The sequence below is a fragment of the Natator depressus genome, chromosome 6, assembly GCF_965152275.1.
Source record: "Natator depressus isolate rNatDep1 chromosome 6, rNatDep2.hap1, whole genome shotgun sequence".
NCBI lineage: Eukaryota > Metazoa > Chordata > Testudines > Cheloniidae > Natator > Natator depressus.
Window position 1 is genome coordinate 120,341,082 of NC_134239.1, and position 21,230 is coordinate 120,362,311.

The 21,230-nt window shown below is 39.4% G+C and overlaps 1 protein-coding gene across 2 annotated transcripts in view; it reads right to left on the reverse strand.

Moving 5' to 3' along the window:
• ARID4A (AT-rich interaction domain 4A) overlaps nucleotides 1–20,631 on the reverse strand; it is a 62,120-nt gene extending 41,489 nt beyond the window's left edge. The window contains exons 1-8 of one of the 2 annotated variants that reach the window (XM_074956431.1): nucleotides 20,527–20,631; nucleotides 19,120–19,192; nucleotides 17,152–17,262; nucleotides 14,374–14,439; nucleotides 12,988–13,078; nucleotides 1,296–1,375; nucleotides 1,112–1,206; nucleotides 316–448 (exon numbers count right to left, since the gene is read on the reverse strand). In XM_074956431.1, coding sequence (XP_074812532.1) covers nucleotides 316–448; nucleotides 1,112–1,206; nucleotides 1,296–1,375; nucleotides 12,988–13,078; nucleotides 14,374–14,439; nucleotides 17,152–17,262; nucleotides 19,120–19,125 — 582 coding nt within the window. In that variant the 5' untranslated portion in view covers nucleotides 19,126–19,192; nucleotides 20,527–20,631. The remainder of the gene's footprint in view (nucleotides 1–315; nucleotides 449–1,111; nucleotides 1,207–1,295; nucleotides 1,376–12,987; nucleotides 13,079–14,373; nucleotides 14,440–17,151; nucleotides 17,263–19,119; nucleotides 19,193–20,526) is intronic. The other variant, XM_074956432.1, reaches the window with a different exon arrangement.
• Nucleotides 20,632–21,230: the final 599 nt, after the last annotated feature.

Below are 21,230 nucleotides of genomic sequence, written 5' to 3' on the forward strand. Positions count from 1 at the left end.
TCAATACTTCTCAGAATATTTATTTTTCTGTTGCTCCCCTAAATTGTAAAAACAAAAAATGGCCACCCCAAAACATGTATTCTTCATGAGCCTGCTGCCTAGGGAGTCCTGAGTTTGATAGCTATCCCCAAGTCTTGCTCTAGGAGCTGTAATGGCTGCAAGTAGAGCTGTTCAAGTATAGAGGAAGGAAGGAGTGACAAGAGTAGTGCTCTGACACAGATTCAGAACACCCTTTCACACACACCCCCCAAAAAACCCGAAATATAGTATTCTGAAGGCATTATACTGTGGATATCCCAATCATTTGTTACTTACCAAAGCCGGATACCAGTCAGTCTTCTCCGAACAAAAAATTACACTGACAACTTTGCCAAGCAATTCATCATTAAGACGCCTCTTATCTTCCTCTTCCTCTTCACTACTTTCTTCCTCTTTTTCATCTTCAGTGCTAGAGGATTAAGCATACAATATTTTAAAACAGCCTTAATTGGAAGATAATAATTTTGAGGAAATATAACTCGTAAGAACAGCAGTAAAATACTGGTTAAGGGCCACTAAAACTAACTTTTAAAAGCAAAAGGTTGAACTTGAAAAAACTGAAATAGTAAAAGAGTATAAATTAAGTAAAAGGAGTTTGATTTACTGAAGTTCCTCTGTGCTCACAATTATAATTATTTGTATTGCAGTACTTCCTGGGAGCCCCAATCATGGAACAGGCCTCCACTGTGCGAGGTCCTGTACAAACACAGAACAAAAAGAGCGTTCCTGCCCCAAAGCTTCTGTATGTACAGTTTTACCAGTTTAAATGCCTAAGCACGCTAAAAATCCTAGATTTACTCATATACCAAAGTTTTTTCATAAATTTGAAAGTGATTACATTTTAAAGCTAGTGCCTGACAAGATGACCGCTTTTCAAATATAGGCTGTGAATATAATACATGACAAAATAATGACGGTTTCATCCCTCCCACATCACTCTTTTTAGTTATTTAAGACCAAATTCTGTCTGCTATGCACACATGAATAGTCCCATTGAAATTCTAGGGTCATCAGACTTTGTTACCTTATTGTCCTTTGCTAAAGTAGCATATATAGAATGATAAAAACTCACACAGGAAGAGAAGATCTTCTTCCTCTGTTGGATTTCTTCCCAATTACTGGAGTTCCAAAGTGCTCTGGATTTGTTAGTGGCAGTTGGTCAAGTGTCTAGAAGATGGGAATATAAATTAGCTTGCAATTCTTCCACAATGTAAAGACTTACTTTCCAGCTTGAAGAAAAGTTAACATCTCCTTACCTCACTTTCTGCAAAGTGCCTTTCCCCCTTCAAGCACAATGAAGTTCGTCTCAACGTCCTCTCATCTCCATCATCAAAAACTAGAATGAAGCCAGAGACACAGATAGTGGCACAAGATTTGCAAATGTAACTAAATGGCCAGTTTGCTATTCAAAATCATAAATTAAATAATCCTGTAGAATATGCCTCTGAAAACTTAAATTAAGTTATTTCGTTCACAAGTGGAAAGAAGTCTGATAGTCAAGAGCAGGCAAACATTCCAGCACATGGATTCAAAGTCACTGCAAAAATCAGGCTGCCAGCTGCAACAGTCTCCGGGTTTGTCATCTCTCTTATCAATACACTGTACTACTAAAGACCACGGATACTGGCTGCCTGCCAGTTATCACTTCTAACCAACATCCCCAGCTAGATTGAAACACCCAATTATTTCTGATTTAAGCTGGGCCAGTCTCCCAACTCTGTTTCTGTTGCCATGGGAAATCGGAAGCAGGCAACTGTCCACTTGTATACTCTGTGGGGAAATGTTGCTAGTGGGCAGACAATACACACGGAAGCTTCTGCTACAACATAAAATACTGTGCTACAGATAAGAGGAGAATTGGAAGCCCACATGTGGTAGTCTGGCCATCTCTGTTCTAGTCCCTACTGGACATTTTGTTCACCTCACAAAATCACATATAATCAGAAGCAAGTCATCTAAATTTGTAACGCATGGCCAGGAAAGGCCTAGAAAATAATAGTGAGGCTGTTACATACACAGACTCAGGTACGCTGGCAGATATATAAAGAATAGCTTGTGCTACTTCTGGTTACAGGGATGGTTAACAGGACTGTCTATTACAACAACATTCACAACTTCTTCCAAAAGGGAATTTTACCTCTAAAGTAGTTTTTAAGATTAACAGCTTAATATCTCTTAGAGTCACTGTATTCTTTAATTAAAATGCATAAATCGCGGACTAAATTTGAAGTACAATGTATAAATTTTATCAATTTTGCATTTTACATTCAGAAATCCCGATCCTAAAATCGGGACATCTGAGCAAACCTTTGTGCATGTGCAGAGACCCAGTGACTTCCAAGGGACACCACACTGAACGAAGGGGTCCATGGCCTGGATTCAATTGCAGGATATATAGCTGATATTTACACTATTCGGAGGAGGTCCTCTATCCCATAGCCAATATATACCACACAGTCTGGACATGTTTGTTTTATTAGTGTGATAACGGTGGCACCCCTTTTACAAGAAAAATCTCGCAGGCTAACGTGAATACAATATATTTGTGTAGCTAAAAATTCAATACATTTACAGCAAGATATAAAGCAAAATTTGTAATTTAAATAATTCCTCTGTAATTCTAGTCTGCCAACCAAAAAGAAAGGAAACCACCATGTTCTAACAGCCTAATTTAAGACTAGAAACTGCAAGAATAACTAGAAATAAAGAGCAGACTACGTAAGCAATATCCTAGAGGGCCTACTAAGCTTTATAATTTGCATGTCTGTAGTCTCCCAACTGAGCTACTTTGACAGAGGTTAGTCAATTGATTCAGCTTGTTATACGTGTTCACATAAACTACTATTAGTTTTAAAACAGTAAGCAATCCTGCTCCCTAACTGCCTTCCAATAATCTGACTCAGAACTATTAAAATATAAAATCGCTAGATAGTAACTACAAAAGTCATATGATATAGGTTTGCACACATTTTTATTAATGTAATCTATTTTAAAAGTTTAAACTCTATTACCTAGTTTCCCTGAAAAGCCACTGTGCACATTTTGCTCTTTGACTTTCACATTATTTATCAGTTTTTTCATTATTTCTTACTTTTTTTTTTTCTGCCAGTAATCAATGTTACTTTCTTTGTGTAAACAAGGCCATGGTCCCTCACCACCTTTTCCCCTCCCACCAGATTCTACACAGAAGTCAAAATGCTGAATTTGTAGAAATAATCATTTCTGGGGCAACAGAGTGATGTTCAGCATAAGATAACTTACCAGAGCATCAAGCAGGACATGACAGTGGAATGCAAGGGAGAAAGCATGCCTAGTTTATCTGATATTTTGGAAGCTAGATTTTTAGAAAGAAAAATCTCTCTAAAACAAGTTTGACGAAGAAAAAAGGAACTCCAGGCTAAAGCCAGATGATTGACAGAGCTTCCATGTTATATTTTTAGGGGATAGTACAGGATGCTCAATTGTTTAAGGTTTTGCAGCTGTACAAAAGAAATCCTATTTCCTTCCCAAACATGTCACACTAATCCTCCAATTAACTACTCAGCTTTCATTTTACTGTGAAGACCAACATCTTAACATCCATCAAAAAAAAAAAAAATCCCAAAAGTTAAATACTGAGCAAAATATAGCCAAGTACATAATACAATATAGTGTATTTCATTAAAAAAATTAAAAATAAGATCTCTTAGGCTGCTTGTGACAAAAATAGGAAATAATGTGCTAAAGAGGTCTTTCCTCAGCTAGGATCAAATATCTCATTTAACACGTGGCTCAGGAACTCAAATAATCCATCCCTATTCCCTGCTAATAGGACAGTGAAGTGTTATCAGAACTAATTTATCTTTATCTCAGAACTTCAAATTTCTTTCATGGGCAGAGGGGCAAATCTCCTCCCATACTCTTACAGGTGGAAGAAATGAGGATAATTAACATGTTGAGGGAGATCTGAATGTACCCCTGCACCTCTTACAGACCTTTTCTACAGCCCCTGTAACCCTCCCAGCCATACATCCCCTTTCACCACACACCTGAACAAAGGGAAGACACTCCTGTCTAATGCCTTGCTGCAGGCAGTCCTCTCCCTGCAAGGCCTGGTATTTGTCACCTCTGCATTCCCTGGTGCCAGCCACAAAAGTGGCTCCTTCTAGCACAGCTGTTTGTCTCTTACAACAGAAAGTGAGTCTCACTGTGCAAGCTGCCAGGGGAGACAGACTGAGCAAGCACTAGGACATTCAGTAACTGCAGCTGAAACAGTGCAGCTAAGAGAGTCAAGACACCCCCGCCCGCATCTCCACCATGAAGAAAAGGGTAGGAAGGAAAGCCACTATCTCTGAAGGGATACAATTATTTGTACAGAGCTCCTTTCCTCATCTCCCTTCCACACACGGGCCAACTGGAGCAGCTAGCTCTGCACTTCAGGAACAAAAGGTGGAAAAATATGAATTTTACACCCTCCCTTCTGAACTCTAGCAGGCGAAGCACTTGGCTTAAGAGTTAAGGAAGGGGGGGTGGGGGAGAATGTGTCTGTTCAACAGCCATGTGGGATTCTCCTGCCTGGGAGCAGAGGAAATACATGGCAGGCTTAACAGTGCATGAGCCCTTCAATTTAATTAAAGCCCCAAGTTACAAGCTCCATTTTTATTTTGTTTCTGCATACCTAGGACTGAAGGTTTTTCAAACTAAAAGAATGGATAATGTTCACGTAATTTGACTACAGACATGTATAAACAAACTACGCAAAGACTGATGAGGTCTGCCTCTATTCCAACCTGTGGCTATCCCCACACACGTCTGATGCACAATACAAAGGATGTTTTTAGACAGTTATTACAAGACTACATTTAAAACACCTAACTTAATAGTTGTAGACTAGAGGGAAATACCGTCCCACAGCAGTATTGTTACTTACAAAACCCAAAGCAAAATCCTTTAAAATACTACTGGAGAGGTGACTGTTTAATCTTCGAAGGAAAAAAAAAATTGGGGGAAGGAGGCGCGAAGAAAGGGGCAATTTTTTTTTTTAAAGGGTCACACTTATTAAATTACTTTGAGAGCAAAATGAGGGATTTCCTTTGCTCACATAGGAGTTTCTGTAAATATCATAATTTACAGATCATTCCACAAACATAAGAATAAACAAAGGATGCTAGCCCACAAGGACAGGCGCTCCACAGAAGGAATTTTTTGTGGATCAGACCAATGGCCCATATAATTGAGACCACAGATGAATAATTCAGAGGAAAGCACAAAGTTTCCATTAACGCACCAAAGTGTGCAATACTAAACAACGAGGATACATTTTTCCCTACTCCAGCTGAAGATCAGGTCACAATGAAATAGGAGAAAGAATAGCCCATGTATTGCAGAAGTTATTCTTACTTATATACATGATCCAATCTTCCACTGAGTTTTACTAAATTATGGGCTAGAATAATATCCTGCAGTAACAAGTTCCATAGGTTAATTATATTGCATAAGAATCTTTAATGTTATAAATTTTAAATTCACTGCCTTTTGATTGCAAGTGCCCTCTCAATTATGTATTATAATAAAGGGTAAACAGAAGCACACATCTGACCTTCTCAATACCTTAAAAACAAACCAAAAAACACTCACTTCTACCATGTTTCAGAGTGGTAGCCGTGTTAGTCTGTATCAGCAAAAAAACTGAGGAGTACTTGTGGCACCTTAGAGACTAACAAATTTATTTGGGCATAAGTTTTCGTGGGCTAAAACCCACTTCATCGCATAATGGACTGCTCTTCTACCATAATGGACCCACTTCTACCATATCTCCCTCACTGTTTTTTCTAAACTAAACAGTCCTTGTGATTTTAATCTCTCCTCTTTTTAATCTACTTCATATGCAACATTCTTCAAATTAAAGTCTCCCTAAACATGACCTTTTAATATAGATCTTAAAGGTTTAAAAATAGCCTTTTCAGAGTACAGCATCAAGGACCCACAAATTATGGACTCCCTGAATATCAAGCGACAGGACAGCCTGCAACAATTCTGCTGGCTCAGTGGCATTTTGACACCATGGTAATGGGCATGGCAAAATAACTTTAAAAGATGCAGCAAAAATAGGTACGGATATTAATAGGGAAATAACATGGTACTTTTTGTTTTCCCAACATGCAATATGCATTTGTTTTCAGTAACTGATTGACAACGTCACAGTTTGTGACCTTAGTAAATGCTTTAGTACCTAACAGTGGCAAAGCCCTGGCTAGGATGATTTAGTTGGGGATTGGTCCTGCTTTGAGCAGGGGGTTGGACTAGACTACCTCCTGAGGTCCCCTCCAACCCTGATATTCTATGATTCTATGATTTTAAGATTTCAAGTCCATTTTTCGTTACAAAAAAGTGTATTCTTATTTCTTCACCTGCAGAGGCAATATTGATTGTTCAAGAGCTATACGATCCAAAAGTATACTTGTTGAACGCAAAACTGGGCTTCGTTCAGTATCAAGCCAACTCTACAAGCGAGTTCTTATCAATAGCAAGATGAAGGTCTGCACTGCACTAGTCTACAGATAGTACCATACAAAAAAGGTGTGGGGGGGGGGGGGGGGGAACAGATTATTCTAGAGATCAGAGGAACTGCAAAAGTTAAAAAACTGAACTTCTTTGAGGCTGTTTGTAACGACACCATCAACTTAAATAAAACGATAACTTCAATCTGAAATTGCTTTTACTTGGCTGGTACTTGTAACAATAGTAAAATAATTAACTTAAAAAAGATTAGTGGAAAAAAATCTCCCCCCCCCACTTTGTTTACTTTGCATATTCAAAAGCACTTTGCATAACCACATGTTTCACCATTTCCCCTTTATATTATACTCAGTCACAATACCCAAACAAAAACACACCAAAAACATGAGTTTATAACCAGTTAGAGGCACTATCAACTTCACCAGTCACAAGTAACTGTTCACTTTGTGTCCATAAAGCTTTCCTGACATCTCATCTATGTTTGTCCAGCTACATGCTGCCTAACCATTTGTATAAGTGCAAGCTGGGCAAATCTGAGCAGTTTTCCCACGGTATCTTAGTAAGGCTTACAATTCCTGGATGACATACACACATAGCAGCACATGGCATAACGCATCTGGGATGTCTCACTATACATGATGCTGTGAGGAAGGAGGATTGGTCAAACCACGTTAGAAGGCAGACAGCCAACCATGGCTATATTAGTAGTTTTAATCTTGCTGTGGGTGGAACTAACCATGTCATTAACTGTTTACAAACTTGGTTCAGGTAGTAGTGGGGGACAAGTCAGTCTCCCCTGTTAGTATGGGTCTTTCACACCGCATTAAAAGAAAAAAATATTTTAAAGATAGGTAAATGTGAATGTAAATCAGAGAGTTAGCAGGGCCTGTTCAGTACCTGAGACTATTTGGAACTCTTTTTAAGAATGACTAGATTTCAAGTTGACTGTGTCCCTGTAATATGGAGAAGATGTGAACTAGATAATTACTATCATGTTTTCGGTAATGTACCCTAAGTGGGATTTAAATTTTTTTTTATTAAAGCTACTGTTAAAATTATATAATACACAGGTTAAGGAAAGAGTGTCTGTACATCTATACTACACGTGATCACAGTCAAGAGAGAAGTCTGCATGTGCTTGATTTGGATGCGTTATGCATAGTTGGAAAGAAGAGAGAAGAATATAATCATTTTAATTAAGTGGTTTCCTAACAGATTAAGACAAACTATAAAAGGAGAAAGACATGACTGCCCTTACATGAAGTGCTTCAGACAAAGCCTGAAGCCCACAGTTGCCACAACCCAACGATTTATGTTTCCTTCTACTCTGGACTGCATAAAAGGGCCTAAATGTGGAGGGCAAATCCTGCTGAAAGTTGCTATAAATGCAAATCTTTCTCATTGAAAATGGGAGGCAGAAAAATAAAGTTACTTTCGCTGCAAAAAACAAACCAACCCCACAATCCTCCCATATTAGAATAGCTACGAAAAAGGTAAAATGTGTATTGTTGCTTTTTTGTTTTAAAATTGCAGATAAGGATCAGTTATACTTTCAAACAACTTTTTAAAAGAAATCATAGAACTGGAGGACTGGAAGGGACCTTGAGAGGTCATCTAGTCCAGTCCCCTGCACTCAAGGCAGGACTAAGTATTATCTTAACCATCCCCTGACAGATGTTTGTCTAACTTGCTTTTAAAAATCTCCAATGATGGAGATTCCACAACCTCCCTAGGCAATTTGTTCCAGTGCTTAACAACCCTGACAGTTGGAAGTTTTTCCTAACGTCCAACCTAAACTGCCCTTTTAACCCCAAAATCTAGCCCTATAGACGGTGCTAAATTTTCTTGAGGATTCTGTCACCAGAAAGGTGTATACACTGACAGAGAATAAATGGGTCACAAAGAATACACTGTCGTCCTACTCCTTATTACAAAAAAGGCTACTATAACAGCAGTAGTTTAGTTGCTTGTCTAATGGCTGCAGTTATTGCTTCACACTAGAGGGCTTTATCTGGTGACTCAAGCCACTTCAGTACTTTACAAAAGTATACAAGAAGTACACAAAAGTAGCACAAGGCATCCAGAATAAGGAACATGTACATTTTTTTCACCTCCTGACCTGCTGAAACTCAGGTAACGTACCTGGGCACTAGGAAAGAGAGAGGAAGGAGAAGAAATCATCATTAGGAGCTTCATGAACAACTTATTCTGGATTTTTAACAGAATAGCACTGACTTCTAGCCTAAAAATATATACGTATATGTATTGTACATATACACACACAGCCCGGTGAATATTCCTTGAAAGAGAGCAGAAGAACAGATATGAACTGAGCATGCATAAGAGCAAACCCTGAAGATAAGCGAATACCACAAGACAGAGTGAGTACAAAGCATTTCACTGAGGTCTCTGAACAAGAAATAAATTGTCTTTCATCCTAAGACACTGCTTTTAACTTGTTACTATTTCAAATTTACAGAAACAAGTTTCCTCTTACAGAAAGTTTTTTTTAAATAATTTTTTAATGTTCAGGGCTAGGTCCAAAATTCATCATAATCATCTTAATGTTGCCTTTGGCAGCTGTTGCAAAACACCTACAGAATCATATAGTGTATTTTTTATTATTGTTTCAGAGGCCTATTTCAATATTTAATATTGGAGAACACTGTGGATGAAACACACCATAAAAATAAGCCTTGGTTCTAAAATGACTTGGATGAAAACAGATCTGATATGCTGAAGACTGTTTAAATCTATATAATTATCTCCTAGTGATAATACACAGCATAGACTGAGAATATAAATTCTCTTCAAAAACAGAGCAACACCCCACAAAGTTTGTAATTATTTAAAATGAGCTTTTTAAACATTAAGATTAGCTGCTTGTTTTCCAAGGTACTGGAACTCCTGCCACTTGATTATGATGAGACTGAGGATAAAAGACTGGTGTGTGCAAAAGAGGTGTTTTCTAGAGCCTGTTAAACTCTTACTCCAGATCTCTTCTGTATCTATACTTTTGGTTAAGCAGCCCAATTCCAAAAGCATTTCCAAGCCCCAGTTTAAAATTCCAGCATCACTGTATCTCTGCTGTGCCACCATTACTAGATCATGATTTTTGATGCAGAGGTGTCTCCATGGAAGAAACAATGAAAATAAAACTCCATTTGATCATTTTTAAACAGCCTGTTAATCAATTTAGAGCAGAGCAGTACCATTCTAATAGCTAAGAAAATTATTTCTAAAAACAAAGTGCTTTATCTTCATTGTTGCTATATCAATATTGAGGCCCTAATCAGAGATGGTGGCAACAAAGTAGCCTAGTATAGAGACTAAGGCTGGAACACAGTGAGCACTTTCAGAATGGACTGGCTCACTTTAGGACACTGGGAAAGTAATTTAGACCCAAATTATTTCAACTGTCCATTAATTTTGTGTGTGTGTCCATCTGAACATGGGTTCAGATTTTCAAATGTGCTGAGAACTAGCGACCCTTAAAGACAGGCACTGGGTGTCTCAAAACATACACCTGAAAAATGACACACCAAGTTAGCGGATACTTTTGACAATTTTTGCCTTAATCTATGTGCCTTATTAACTGTCCTGTTCTTTTAAAAGGCGTTAATACTTACCTACCTTTGTAAGTGTTTTCAGATCACTGGAAAAATGATGCCATGTAAGTGGAAAATAAATCAGAACTGGAAAAGCATAGACAATTTCAACACAAGCTTCCCACACTGCCCTATCACTGAAACTTGACCTGGATCTGGTAGGGACTCCACAAGTGAAAGAGCTGTTCAGTCCCCAAGTCCACGCAGTTCTTGGTCTCTCTGTTTAAACAGCCAACAAACGTGCTAAATATTATAGCTTAATACCATTCACTAGGAAATTGAGTCCAACTCAGTGCACAGAAGTTACTGTACAGACATCATCTTTAGATCACTACTAACCCACGGTAAATTGGAACTGGTAACCTAGAGATAAAAGGTTGTATATCATTGCTATTTCCCTCAGCTACAAAGTTCTCCTATGTTTAAATGTAAACTCATTCCTTTATTAGAAATCTATACTTCACAACGTATGCACTTTGGTCAATTTTACCTCTGGTTTGCAAACTGACAAATGCATACCCGGCCAGTTATATATTATAGTTTACTTGCAAAAGTGGACTTAGAAGGTAAGAGGCAGAAGGGTCAAGTTTTCCAACTTAGATTCTTCTAGGGCAAAGATGAAACAAATAGTTACAACCCAAAATGCAGTTTTTATTAAAAATCAATCTGAAAATAAGAGTTTAGAACAGAAATATTAACTTAGTACGTGTAACACTTTTAGTGCAACAGAGTATTTCCTTCTTCCTTCAATATTGGAAAGAAAATCTCTAAGCCAACAAAAATCCAAGTTAAAGTCAATAGTGTCCTTTGCCTGCTATGTTGCATCAGAGTATTGAACTAAACTGATGAGTACTCCTCCAATTCCCACAACCAAACGCCTAAATTATCACTCCTTCCCCCACAACACACAGACACACACACATCTGGAATTATACCAGTTTATACTACATTCCTGAAGCAGAAAATAAATAGCAGTGTAGATGGTCAACTTAAAACTAGCTAACTGGCTCAGATCCATAGGCTCACAATTATATTACCATAAAGTACTAAATCATGAACATCTAAAGCCCTATCCCACTCCCACTAAAGTCAACATGAAAACTCCAGTATATTTCAATGAAAACCAAATTGGGCTGCAAAACCATTGCTTCTTCGTCTCCAAAGAAAACGAGTACATTAATAATTAAGATAATAGACACCTGAATGCTAGTCTGTAGAACTCTACTTTAAAATTCTTCAGTATTCTCTTAAAAGCATTTCAATAATTTCAAAAGGTACCAGACAAGGAAATGGGACCAGTGAATTTAAACATTCAAAAATTAATTTCTAAAGCAACGCATAGGAGAAACATGTATAATTTCCATTAAGTAAAGAGGTGCACCCACCCACACAACTCTGGAAATACAACCCTCACTATCCCCAGTTTTTCTGCGGGAGGGAGGAACACGATAAGGGCTGGTATTTGAAAGGGTGTTTGATTTGAGTGAATATTATATTATTTGATTGGCATCTCTAGTTAGTTATTTTCTGATTTCAGAGAAGCTGATAGTTTTTTATGTCATACTTTTAATGCTGTGTCAGACACCTAGACACCAGACTATGCATTTTTATTAATAATCCAAAATAAATAAAGTTATCTCTACAATGAACCTACTTATGGCTTGACGTCAAGTTTCATTGAATTTTCATTGTATGTGACTAGTCATGATTTTACAGGACTTATTTCCAAGGGCCATCTCAGTTATCTGTCCCTAAAATGAAAGCAAAACCTTCTTCTACTTGTTCTTTTAAGATTTAGTTCCTTTAAAGGAAACACTATCTAAATGAAATCTAATCATTTCGAACAAAGGAGTAAAATTATGGTTTCAAGGTACTACACTTTTCTCTAGTCTCTTAAAAATGTTTTCTTCTCTGTAGTTGCAGTGTGTAAAACACCCACAACCCACCACATAAACAGAGGGAAATGACTGAGTATGCAGGGGAACAACTGAAATTCTCTCTATAGAAAGTCTTAAAATCACATGTAAACAAACCAGAAATATACAAAAACAATGAGGATTCCTTGTGGCACCTTAGAGACTAACAAATTTATTTGGGCATAAGCTTTTGTGGGCAAAAACCCTATTTGGGCATAAGATTTTGTGGCCTAAAACCTACTTCATCTGATGAAGTGGGTTTTAGCCCATGAAAGCTTATGCCTGAATAAATTTGTTAGTCTCTAAGGTGCCACAAGGACTCCTCGTTGTTTTTGCTGATACAGACTAACACGGCTACCACTCTGAAACCTGTCATCACGCAAGGCACTAGAAATATACAGAATGTTTTTTCCACTAATCTTCATAGTAATTTATAACAGTAGGTAACAAAATTTTCAGACAGCAGTGGGATTTAAGTATGTCCTTTCAAAATAGCAATTAAGCAATATGGGCTTCCAAGAAGTGAAATTGAATCAATATGCATCTATTTGACCAACTGAAACTTGATCATACAAGTAAGGTATCAAAATCCATAGGCTTTTCTATGGTGCTTATAACTATACTATTTGAGCTTATCCTTATAACACCTTTGAAGAGCTCTGTGTAAGTCTGAAAACTTCTCTCACCAACAGAAGTAGGTCCCATAAAAGATATTACCTCACCCACTGTGTCTCTCAAACACCTCTATAAAGCATGCAGTGATTATTTTCTTAGTTGTAAAATGGAGATGAAACAGAGGCCACACCAAAGTATAACAGAGCCAGATCTTAAGTCCTGTCCGGTGCCTTGAATACAAAACCAGTTTAAACGAATGGAAAAAATATATAGTACCAACATTAAAAACCATAAGTTACATAGTTACTCACCTACAGTATACCAGCTGGCATCTGTCAATTTGTTGATAACAGCTTCTTGAAAGGATCCATCAGGCATCTTGGTTTCAACCATTGCACCAACCTGTGAGATAAAATACTTAAAAATTATATTATATACACTTATAGTCCCAGATTCATACAGTGGAGGTAAAACATACCAATTCTTTCAGAAAGATTTGGGGGTGGGGGTTTGGCAGGGAAGAGACTCATTTAAGTTTCACTACCCTTGTGAAATGCATGCATTGGTTACATAGCCTCCAAAGTGAAAAATCATTAGCCAAATCACATTTTATTCTGACTTGGTTTTCGTTAGCAGTGGGCAGTGAAATTAGCATACTAGGATCCCTACTGTGACCTTTGTATTATAACAACAAGAGGTAAGGTTATAAGTTTTTTTTTATTATAAATGTTATAAATATCATGGCAGAGGTGCAGGAAAACAAGGATACTTCATGGAAGTTGCGGGGGGAGAATGGGGGCCTTGGACAGTGAGCTGAGCCCACCCCACACTCACTCCGCAGCAATAGGTCCTATCCTATGGGGCTGGGCTCAGCTCCCCACATTGAGTGTTACAAGCTGACTCACATGGTCACAGCACTAATCAAATGTGGCCCTCTGTCTCTACAGAGGGGTGGACACACTAAACCTGAGTGGTGCTGTGACCACCTGGGCCAACTTGCAACATTCAAAGGGGAAAGGTGCAGCTTCTGCAGTAGTCATAGATTTTATTCAAATTTAAGATCTAAACCACTAATCCAACACTTTAACAGTATAAGTAGTGGTATATGTGTCTATAGTATAAGAAAATAAAGCCTTTGTTACTACATACATTTACTCTTTGAACTCAAACATCAAGTAGATATGCTTCACTGTCAACTGGACAATACACCAGGGTTTCTGAACTTGGTCTAGATTTTGACAACAGCATTTGCCAGTGCCTTTGAGGTAGCAGAAGAGGCGGTAAGGACAAGGGAAAGGCAAAAACCCCAATCAAATAAATAAATATTAGTCACCTGTTCTAATAGCTCCTGAGCTAACCTGAATATATATCTTGTTTACTCCTGTCTAATGTCTGTAGTTTGCTTGACATAGTTGACCTTCCAAAATTTATGTGCAACATATTTAGAAAAATAGTCTTGCCTACAATAACATTTCCATATGAAACTAACTATGTCAAAGGCATAGGGATAAACATCTTTTAAAAACTAAAATATTAGCTAATAAGGATAATTACTCATTGAGGGCCTGATCCAAAGCCCATGGAAGTTTTTCCATTGAATTCAACCGACTATGGATTAGATGGTCAATGTCTAAACTGTCTAAATGTAAAATAATTATAATTTAATTGTACATTTGAAAAACATGCTGCATACATACTCTTAAAGGTCCTTTTACTTGGTCGTCTTGCACTAACTGAGCTGAGTTATCCTGTTTCAGGATCACCTGAAAAATATTTTATAAACGGATATATACATTTCACTTTCATACTACCAAAAAGCATGCACAACATTCCTTATGACGACGTCTAAAAAGTTAGAAAATACAACCCTTATCTATCAAAATTGCTAACATTATTTAGTATAAACAATACGACATTGTCTGAATTTACAAGGAGCCCAGGTGCCATCTGAATTACCAAGTAAATATCATGCATTCAATAACTACTAACTGATTCATCAAGTTGGGTAAGAGGATCTCTCACCTAAATCGAATCTCAGACATACCAAGAAAAAAAATGTACAATTTTTTATACAATTATGAGGTTGAACAATAACACAATCCTGGCTTTACCTGCAGTGGGCCACTAGGCTAGAGGCTTAAGAGTTATACTTCTCTCACGTCTGTAGCATTCACTATTAAAAAAGCCCCCATATTTCCAAAGGAGAGAATTTCCTGCAGAATCCACACTTTACTGCAGAGTTATGATCCAGAACCTAAGGGCTTGTATACATGGTAACAGGAATCAAAATAACTAAAATCAGTTATAATTCACACCTTTAGGTATTTTGGTATAAGTCAGTATGTGGACATTCTTTAGAGTGCCCACACACAGACTTGCACACTAAAGTTGTGAACTTAAACCAATTAAGTTTTTTTAATTCCAGTTACTGTGTACACAAGCCCTAAGTTTTCCTTCCACAAAAATTATGCTTTCAGCTCTCATGGTTGTGAGGACAACCTTGAAAATATGTGGAATCCTGTGTGGATACAAAATTTGTATCTGCATCCAACCTGCAAAAATGATCCCTGCATATAAAGCAGATATCCGCAGATTTCCAAGGTTCTAGATACAAAATTTGCACCCATTTTCGATCTGCAATCTGCAAAAATGGTCCATGGATTTGCAGAGCTCTAAAAATGTGGATTGATGTTTGCCACTTCCTGCAGAGAGACTGCAAACAAGAACTTAAAGAGATGTAAACTGGGTCATTCATTTCCACAGGCTGTTAACTTTGAAACTTAAAGATGAATGTAAGATGTCAACATTGTTAATTATTTTACCGCTGATCATTTTAACAGAAACATCTAGCTAATGTATTTTTCCTACAATTCCAAAATGCTTCCCACATCTTTGCAGTGGCCAAGAGTCATGATCTTTGCATCGACCAAAACGTCCAAGTTCCTCCCAAAAAACTTATACAATGTAGTTATTCTTTGTCAATACAAAAATCAATGGCACACTAAAACATGAACACGAGGACATAAAATAAACTACAGTTAATATTAAAAGTGACACAGGAGCTACTGTACACATTGTATTATTCATTTTCTTATTTAAGGTGTAGCAGGCAGACCCATGTGCTTGTGAAAAGCCCTACTGAACTCAATGGACTTGGCATAGGCACAAGTTGTGGCCACGCGCACCTAACTGCAAGATCAGGCTTAACTAATTCAAAATGTCAAATTTTAAAATTTAAATGAGATAGTAGCAGGATTTCCAGTCTGTCACAGCAATGTTAGAGATCCCAGGAACCGCACAGTGGAGTACACAGGGCCCTAACTACGATCCAGAGGGAAAAAACTCACATCTCAAAATAATCTAAATAGTCTGTGGACCAGTGCAGATCAAAAAAGTGGAATCCACTGCTTTCCACTCATTCAAACAGATTTTAAAAAGCGCCACCAAAATTCCATAATTTGCTTATTGGTGACAAGAGAAGAAGAAATTTGTTTTGAAATTCAAGGAAGGTACTTTGACATAAAGTGATGAGGTCCTATAAACACCCAGACAGATAGGACAACAAAAGTACAAAACCACATAGAAACTATTTGATCTAAGATGTGTACAAAAAAGAACTGATTTCATCTAATTTTTTTGTCACTGTACTAGCTCATGTACATTGTCCTGAATGCTAGGCTAGAAGGTAGAAAATAGGAACAAAGTGCAAAGTAAATTTTTGGATCTACTCTGCATGCTGTGTAAACATGTATGTTTGGACAGTTCCAGTGTTGATCTCCATCTTTTATAAAAGAGAGTGTTAAAAAAAAGAAAAAAAGCAATTTAAAAGGAATGCCAAAACAAAAAAAAATGTTTCCTCCTGTATCAATGTACACTAAGTTTTAGCACAATCCTTGCCTTGGAAAGACATTGCACAGAAATTTCATACAGCTAGAGCTTGTTGCTTCGAAACCGTTTTAAAACATTTGTTTACATTTAACAGACATTTCATGGACAATTCTGAAAAACCGTTCAATGGAAATAATTTTTATCTCCTCTTTGTTTCCTAGCTATAAAAAACTGAGGATGTCTGCAGGATATAGAATCTTTGCTTCTGAAGAATCTTTGCTCCTGGTTCTTGTTGCTCACCTAAAGCCATAATCCTCTATGGCATCAACATTGATTACTGTGGAACTGATGTAGTCACAAACAGAAGGTTATAACTGCAAATGAGAAATAAAGTAGCAAGAGCAGATAAACTTATTTTAAGGACTATTTTTATGCTAGTACCCTTGGGAAAAAACATTTAGATATGACAAACATAATTGCATCAATATAGAATTCCTTTAAAAAAAAAAATCTTCCCAAGAAATGTTTACAGCTTGGTATAACCATACACTAATTTTAAGGGGTATGATTTTCCTTGACAACCCTTTTAATATATTTTCTAATTAAAAAAACAAGGAAAGCAATAGCACTAATGTCATAAACCCTACCTTGACTTTCACCAGCCGTTTCACTGTCTTAATCTTTGCCTCACAAAAGGCACCACGGTACTTGGCACTGACATCAGTTCCCACTGTCAGGTAGGCAGGCTCATCTGCTGCCTAACAAAGGAGAATAAATTAGAACATGATTTAGTCTTATATTTTACAAAAGTGTATTCTGTTAAAATAAAATAAATAATAATAACAATAATAATTACTGTCTTTACAGTTGCATCATCATATATTCAAATATACACCCAAACTTTTAGTCCTACTGACCATTTCTTAATCAGATCATAAATGATGATTTATGTTGCTTCCCAATATTGCAGACAGCCTAATTTTTCTTTACACTAAGATCTGACGTACGCTAAAATCTAGAACGTCAACTCTTTCCTAATAGTGGCCATTGATTTTGCTCCAATTAAATCCGTAGAGCATGCCAAGTGTTTGTTTTCCCCCCCAGATATACACATTTTTACCAAGGTGCTGTGCGTAACATTTTAACCATATTTAAAGTTTCATTGCACAGAAATTGTTTCTAAGCAAAACATACAACTTCAATCAAACAGACAGTGTAAGAAAAATGAGTGGTACAGATTTTTCCCATGTAATTATTTTCATGTCCCCATTTTGCAAGAATGTACTAATAGACATTTAAGTGCAGAAATACAATTTAAAATAGCAACTTTTTTTTTTTTTAAAGAAACTTAAGTAACTGATGAAAAATGAGTAAGAATGAACCAGTGGTTATGGTTTGTAGCACAACTTTGCAGCATACACAAATCATTATGATCCAAAGAAATAAATCAGCTTTGCCAGTAAATTTCAGCATATTGGGCTGGCTAAAAAGCTTACATTACACTGAGTTTACAGATACATTTTTTGCTCCAGGAATCTTGACACCTCTCCCCCCCCCCCCAATTTTATCAGTCTCAGAAATACCAGTTCAATAATCTCAGAGAGAACTGAAGCATATGCTTACAAACAGAGGTAGAAAGATAAATTCAAGAATGAAGATAATTTCAATAAATTGCTATGAACAAAACAATATGAAAGTGATATTTCATTTTGAATGGAGCTGCATCTCAGACAATTGCAATTTCAAAATTTATACAATAACCATAACCTTTATGTACTTAAAAATATCCTAGATTTCTGTTGTTTCAATGAAGAAAAAAAAGTGTTCTATGGTGTTCTCAACAGCAGATTTTCTGAAGGAAAAACAGCAAAAGAGCTACAGAAAAGTTTGTTGTAACCTTTCAAACAAGTATATTAAATGTTATTTTTCTCGCTTGAAAGGTCTTTGTTAAGATTTATTTTTCCCCAAAAATGTGTGCCAGTTTACCACTTTCAAGAACATTTGTGTGTACCTGGGAATTATTATTTTACATTTTATTTTCTTTATTTGACTTTTACAATGATCAATAAAGTTATGCAAAGTTACTATATTAACAAAACAAGCTACAGTAAAATAGGAAATCAATACATGCAATGAAATATTTTGTGTTGATAACGAACATAAATAATGAACTATTTTTTGCTTGTCTCTGCATCTAAGAAGTGTTTCCCTCCATGTTACTTACCCTGCAATTGTTAAGCCTTTGCTCTGGAAAAACTGAAACTGCTAAGGAAGAACAAAAGCTGTGGTTTTGCAAACTCACAAAAGCTACAGCCAACACAGGAAGCATTTAAAGATCGTACTCCAAATGACAACAAGTCAAAAGCATCCTATGTTTCCAAAGTGTTGTTACTGCATAGGTGAGGGATTGGGATGAGCTGCCCTTCAGTGAGAGAGAAGGGATGGGATTTCATTCCATTCAACATGTGCCGATTTCCACAGCCAACTTTATTCTGCTGTTGTTCAACGAAGATACACTGATTAAAAGTGAAACCAATAAGGTGACTGGTGCAGGGAGAAGAGAAAGAGCATAAGTGCTTCCCCTACTCCTCTTCTCAGGACCTGGACAAACTTACCTTCATCTTTGAAGGTTATTTGAGGGATTCCAGCTCAAAGATTTCTCTTGAACCCAGTTACACAGAAAAAAAGCTAGAAAACAAGAGAAGGAAGATGATCAGACACATATCTGCATGCATGTGGACTGATTAAAAGGAAACATCTTGATCTTGGGAGAACATAATTCAGCTACTAGCATATGGCAGATTATTAAACACACCCCTCCACACTGTTTACACACATCCCTCCACCCTCCGAGCACACCCACCCCTTACATCCCTAAAGCATTCCCTCCACAGGAAGCCTCTGAGCCCCACTTGCTGCCCTGCGTGTGCAGCTGGAGGGGACAGGGAGAAGTGCTGAAAAGGGGTCCTTGCTGGGGACAAATGGGCCCTTGAAGATCTGGGCAAGAAGCCGCTACTACCTCCTTTTCCTTCCCGCTTTGGCTGCCTCCTGCTCTTCCTCAGCCCCTCCGTGTGTCAGGTCGCCATTGCTCCCTCTGCCTTTGCACCATTTCAAGCAAGAAGAGGCTCCACACACACAGCGCAGGCAAAAATAATAATAATACTACTAATAAGCTGCTGGCAGCCCAGCTACTGGGACAAGGGCAGCTCCTGCGCACGAGAGACCAGGCCCCCAGCCGCCCCCTTCCCCTCTCAACTTTCTCAAGCACAAGAAGAGAGCTTAGGAAGGACCCTCCCCTCTCCCCCAGAAGGCTTTAGACTGGGACGCAGAGAGGAGTTAGACCAAAGGTTCCCCACACCCCCTGCCTCCCCAACTAACCTCCAGCCCCCAACGCCTCCCCACCTCAAATACCTTCCAGCCCCTCAACGCCTCCCCACACCCCCCCTCCTCAAATACTCTTCAGCCCCCCCCCAACACACACACCCCAAACCCCACCGCTGCCAGGGGGTGGCCCTCAGCAGCAGCCCGCTCCCCAGCGGGGGGAGGAGGAGGAGGGGGACACTCGCCCACCGAGAGGGTGGGAAGCGAGGTCCCCGTGCCCCCTGAAGCTGAGCAGGGAAGAGCTGATTGGAGACGCGGGAGGGGGGCGGGCAAGGGAAACCTGCCGACTCCCCCCACCCCCGAGAGGGCTGACGGGGGCGTTCCCCGACCCGGGGCCGGGAGATAAGGCGCCCCCGTCCTCCCTGCCGCGAAGGGGGGCCCTCAAGCAGAGAAGGGAGGGGAGGAAGCGCCGGTCACCGCGCTGGGATGGGGGGGGTGGAGTTCGGCGGGCGAAAGGAGTCCGAGTCCCCCGCTGACTGGAGCCGAACGGGGGGGGGGTGTCCTGCCTCCTCCGTGACTAGGTGCGGGAGCCCCGATCCCCCGATTGAGGGGTTTCGGGGACCCCGATCCCCCTTCCCCCGGGACGGCAGCGGAGTTGCGGCTGCTGAGCCGCTCACTGCCCTCCTGCTCCGTCCCCCTACCTTTAAACTCAGAGCCAAGTAGGGATCTGCTGCGAGCCCGGCCCGGCCCCCAGCCCCGCTCGCGGCAGGCGCCTCAGAGACAGCGGCGGCGGAGGCAGCGGTGGCTCGGCTCGGCTCCGCTCCACCCCCCTTCCAGCCCGGACTCGTACCGAATCACCAGCAATCAGCCAAATAACAAGCTGTTGAGCAGTATCTGCCCTGCTCGAACTCCCATTGGCCCTTCGTGACGCCCAGGGGGCTCTACCCAGCCCGGATTGGGCGTCGCGGACAGCCCCCTCCCATTGGTCACAGGGTACCAGTGAGACCAGATTGGTCAACAGACGACGCAGGTAAAACAACGGGGACTTTTGATTGGTGAATCGGTGGAACTCGAGTCGATTGGACATTTCTGAAGTGAAGTAATCGTTCACCTCACGCTGATTGGTATGAACTCGATCCGGATGTAGCTTCGCGTGCGATGATTTGCAAGCATGGAGGTCAGGAAGAGCAGCGGGGCTATGTGATTGGTGCGGACTGTGTCATAGAAATGGGGAGGGGGCGGAGCCAGAGACCCTGCAGCGGCGGCGGCGGCTGCATAGCTCCGCATAGAGCATGCGCCGCGATGAGCCTCCCGGTCGCCATTTTGTACGCTGCTCTTTCCCATTTTAGGCGGGGAGGAAGGGAACGGGAGTGGTCTCTGCGTTTCCCGGGGGGCTCTGCCTCGT